The sequence below is a fragment of the Chaetura pelagica genome, unplaced genomic scaffold (genome assembly GCF_000747805.2).
Source record: "Chaetura pelagica isolate M959 unplaced genomic scaffold, ChaPel_1.0 scaffold698, whole genome shotgun sequence".
Taxonomy (NCBI): Eukaryota; Metazoa; Chordata; class Aves; order Apodiformes; family Apodidae; genus Chaetura; species Chaetura pelagica.
In genome coordinates this window covers 190,685-194,842 of record NW_009954236.1, presented here as the reverse complement: position 1 = coordinate 194,842, position 4,158 = coordinate 190,685, and the positions used below count along the sequence as shown (strand labels likewise).

Here is a 4,158-nt window from a genome sequence, read left to right as displayed (position 1 = left end):
TCCTGCTGAGACTGCAGAGCTGCTGCAGGAGCTCCAGCATTTTGCACTGAAGTGTCACAACAACTCACTCTGTGACCACAGGCCCTATGACCTCATTTGCTTTTCCATCACCAGCTGTAAAATGAGAATAGCAACCACCTATTCCAGGGGGAAAGTGGGATTCATTTCCTCAGGCTTTAAAATGCAGCGAGGACAAGAAGAGCTATATAAATTCCAAGTGTTATTAAGTGAAAGTGAGTTCAATACTTCCAGTGTAAAACACAAAGGAAAAACAACCAAAACAACCACATCTCGTCGAGAGAACCTTCCTGCATTGGAAACAAACTGTACCTTTGAGCACTAATGTCCTTGGCCTCAGGAGTAAACCTGTAGATAGTTATCAATTTCCAATTAAGGGATTGCTCTCACAGTACACAAAACAGATTGCACAATATTTCTTTTTTTGACATCAATCTTTCTACAACAAGCTTGCTAAATAGTTATCTCCTTCATCAGGTTAGGGAGCTGCAGCTCAGCCCTAAATCACAGCTCCCTCTTATTGACTTGGAGGCCACTAAGTCAATACCAACCATCCTCCAGCACCAGCTGATAAGAACCAGGCCCATTGCTGAGCAGACAGGGAGAGAAAAAGGTATTAAATTATTAAATAATTTGTCTCTCATCTGGATCTCTAATTTCTCTCGTTATTGCTCTCCTTGAATTCAAATGGACCTTTCTAGCTCACAGGTTTAGGGTTCAGACAACACTTGGAAGGAAAAAAGCACAGAACTCCCCCTGTTCTTTATTCATTTGGTTGTTCCTCTGATCTTGCATGAAGAATCATGGAATGGTTTGGGATGGAAGGGACCTTCGAGCTCATCTAGAGCCTGCATGGGCAAGGACACGTCCCACCAGCCCAGGTTGCTCCAAGCCCCATCCAACCTGCCCTTCAACACTGCCAGGGATGGGGCAGCCACAGCTTCCCTGGGCAACCTGGGCCAGGCTCTCACCACTCTCACACCCAAGAATGTCCAACCTCAATCTCCCCTCTTCCAGTGTCCTTGTCCTCTCTCTCCCTGCCCTTGACCCAAGTGCCTCCCAGCTTTCCTGGAGCCCCTTCAGGCACTGGAAGGTGCTCTAAGGTCTCCCTGGAGCCTTCTCTTCTCCAGGCTGAACACCCCAACTCTCTCACAGCCTGTCTTGTTCAACCAAAACCCCCTCACTGCATTCCTACCTGATTCTGCAGCGACTATTTTAGCGATCTGGCTCCGAAGGTGACTCAGCTCATCCTGGAGCTCTGTAGTTCGGCTCAGAGCTGGTAGCCCAGGTTTCTTCAAGGCCAGCAGCTTCTCCTCCTGCTTCCTCAGGTTGGGCACCGAAGCATTTCGCTGTATGACAGTGAAGGGACTTGGCTTCCACGTGTGCTTCAGCGGGCGAGTGTCACTTCTGCAGGACAAAAGCTGTTGGTCACTCAAAAATGTCCAGACCCCTCCATGACAATAAGCTTGGCCTCCACCTCAGCACAGATGTCACCACAATGAGTTAAGGCTGCGTGTCATTGTGCTGTGTGTACCAACCACCACGGGTACCACCTGACGGATGCGCTGTGCCGCTCCGCGTGCTCTCGCTGCGTTATCAGGAATAAAAAACCTGTCGCAGAAATCATGACCCAAAGACACAAGGGGTGGTGAGAGGACACAGGGACAAAAGCCAGGGTGTCCTCATGTGGTTTAAAGTCATTTCTGTCCTGGTGACTGTGTGTCCTGCTGGGGGCACATGGGAAGTGTCGCTCACCCGTTAACTTTTGCCTCTGATTTCAAAGTCCATTTTATCTTTCACAATACACCTTCTGCGTTGGGCCTAGCTGAACAAGAGTTCAACTGACCAGAACCCAGATGCAGAGGACAGAACATTTCAATCCCAGGACAACCCAACTCTTCAACTTTCTAACCAGAAAATACCAGGGTTTGGAGGGGTTACTGCACAGCTCCTTCAGTGAGTGCAACAGGGCACAGCACAGGTCTCAGCACCTTCCTACAGGAATTCCTCCCTGTGTCCGATATTTTTTTCCTGTCTCCTGGGAAAAATGTCTTTCAACAGGCACCACGTTAGACCTGGAGAGGCCTGGAAGGCTTTGAGCATTTGGTCAATGCCTGGCCTATGTTGTCCAAAATAGAGCATAAAAACTAGGAGCAGCAGGCAAAGAGGAAACCAACCTGACTCTGGCGTACGTTTCTTCATCGTCGGCTGCAATCCACACAATGTCTGCCAAGGTGGGGACTGGGGAGACATCGTTTAAATAGAGCTCAGAAACACTTGGTAGAACCTAAAAAGAAGAGATTTACAGTAAGGAGATGGTGGTCCTGTCTCCTGAAGCCTCCCCAGATGTGCTGCAAGGACTGTCAGAGCCTTCCTCCCCTGCACCAGCTCAGCAGCTGCACCTGTCAGATGTGACAGCCACACAGCATCACAGAATGGTTCAGGTTGGAGGGGACCTTAAAGATCATCAGGTTCCAACCTCCAACACCCCACTCCAGACCAGGCTGCACAAAAGCTCATCCAACATCCCTGGGCTTAGGGCCTCTGCAGGTGCTCATGGTGTGTCACTGTGCTGTGACACCCCACGAGGCAGGGAAGTGACACTTGATACAGCTCAGTGCTGCCAAGGCCACATGCAGCGCTTTGCCTCCACAAGTCCCAGCCTTGTCCTTGAGCTCCAACAGTGACGTGGGTGTTTCCATGAACCCTGTTTTACTGCTGAGGAAATAGAGGCCCACAGGGCATGTGGCTTGCTGGAGGTCACACAACAAAGCACTGGTTCAACAACTCCATGTTTCTCTCCTCCAGCTTGCTAGCCCAGCCCACAGGCACTATCTGAGGAGGCATTTTCCTCGAGTTGCCAAGGATCATCACAAGAACTTAACTTCCAAAGGAAGGAATAATAATAAAAAAGTCTTAAAATGAACTATACAGCCACAGGAGTTCTGGCAAAACTCGGCAGACACGTGTGGTTGCCACCACAGCAGCTTGTGGCAGTACCTTGTCCTGCTGGAGGCCAACAGCTTCCTACCCACGTTCACCAGACCCCTCACGAGCCCACTCACCTCAAAGGTTGCCCTGGGACAGGGTCTCAGAGGGAGGGTTGACCCAATCCTCCTGACAAAGCTGCGCGTTGAGCCGTGGGGTTTGTTCTGCCAGATGGGGATGGTCTACAAGAATCAGTGTGACAAAATTAGTATTTCAAGTCAGTCACACTTCTTAACATTTCTTACAAGTGGAAACTGACCCATATAATCAACTCAAGAGCTCTGACCTCTGATTTTTGAGTTGTTGAGTGGTGCTTTTAATTGGCAACCTACTAAGGTCCTCATGCCATAAAGCTGTTTCAACTGAACATACACAAAAGTCAGGCAGTTCCTAAAGGGCACTTTAAACATGGGTGCAGTGTTTCCAGGACTGAAAACTAAAAGCACTCAGCACCAGACACTGAGCTGCTCATGAAAACATGCCAAAGGGAAGACAAACAGAATCACATGAGGAGCCCAGGAGAAAAGTGCAACTGGCAGAAAGTCTCATTTAAAGGGACATTATTTCTTCCACATGAGCTTTAACAGGAGCAGCACTGTGAACATTTCTTGGAGGATGCAAAGTGACAAGTCTGGTCAGTGCCTGTCCCAACTGAGGGTTGATGAGAACAGCTTTGGAGGGTGTTTTTGGAAAGAGTAAATATTACAGCAATCTCTGGATAGTTTGAAAAGGATTCAAAAGCTGAAGTGCTCTGTCCTTTGACCATCTTCCCCTCTGCCACTGTGACAGCCCTCCCAGCTCTGGTGACAGGGGGCAGAACAGTGCACACCACAATGACAAACCAGAATCCAAACAGGTTGTATCACTCAGTCCAACAAATCCATCCATGTATTTGCTGCTGGAGCCTGGCACACACACAAGGCCTAAACACTGGCTCTTGTGCAGTTAAGATTTTGAATTCCTGATGTGTATTTTAAATGGAATCCCCGAGCTGGGAGTGCACTGACTTTTGTGATGACCTCAGGAGAGCCGGGGCGGGGGGGGAATTCCCTCGGGGAGAGAAAAAGGGGGTGGGAGAGGTGAGAAGGGGCCCTGGGGGGAGCAGGGGAAGGCGGGCCCAGGCGACTTGTCACTCACGGACTCCGCTGCCAT

At 49.5% G+C, this 4,158-nt stretch overlaps 1 protein-coding gene across 1 annotated transcript in view; it reads right to left on the bottom strand.

The window, feature by feature from the left end:
- Nucleotides 1–4,158, bottom strand: part of MTFR1L (mitochondrial fission regulator 1-like) — a 7,790-nt gene extending 3,632 nt beyond the window's left edge. The window contains exons 1-4 of the mRNA XM_010003663.1: nt 4,144–4,158; nt 3,084–3,188; nt 2,196–2,305; nt 1,214–1,425 (exon numbers count right to left, since the gene is read on the bottom strand). Of these exons, the coding sequence (XP_010001965.1) occupies nt 1,214–1,425; nt 2,196–2,305; nt 3,084–3,188; nt 4,144–4,158 (442 nt within the window). The remainder of the gene's footprint in view (nt 1–1,213; nt 1,426–2,195; nt 2,306–3,083; nt 3,189–4,143) is intronic.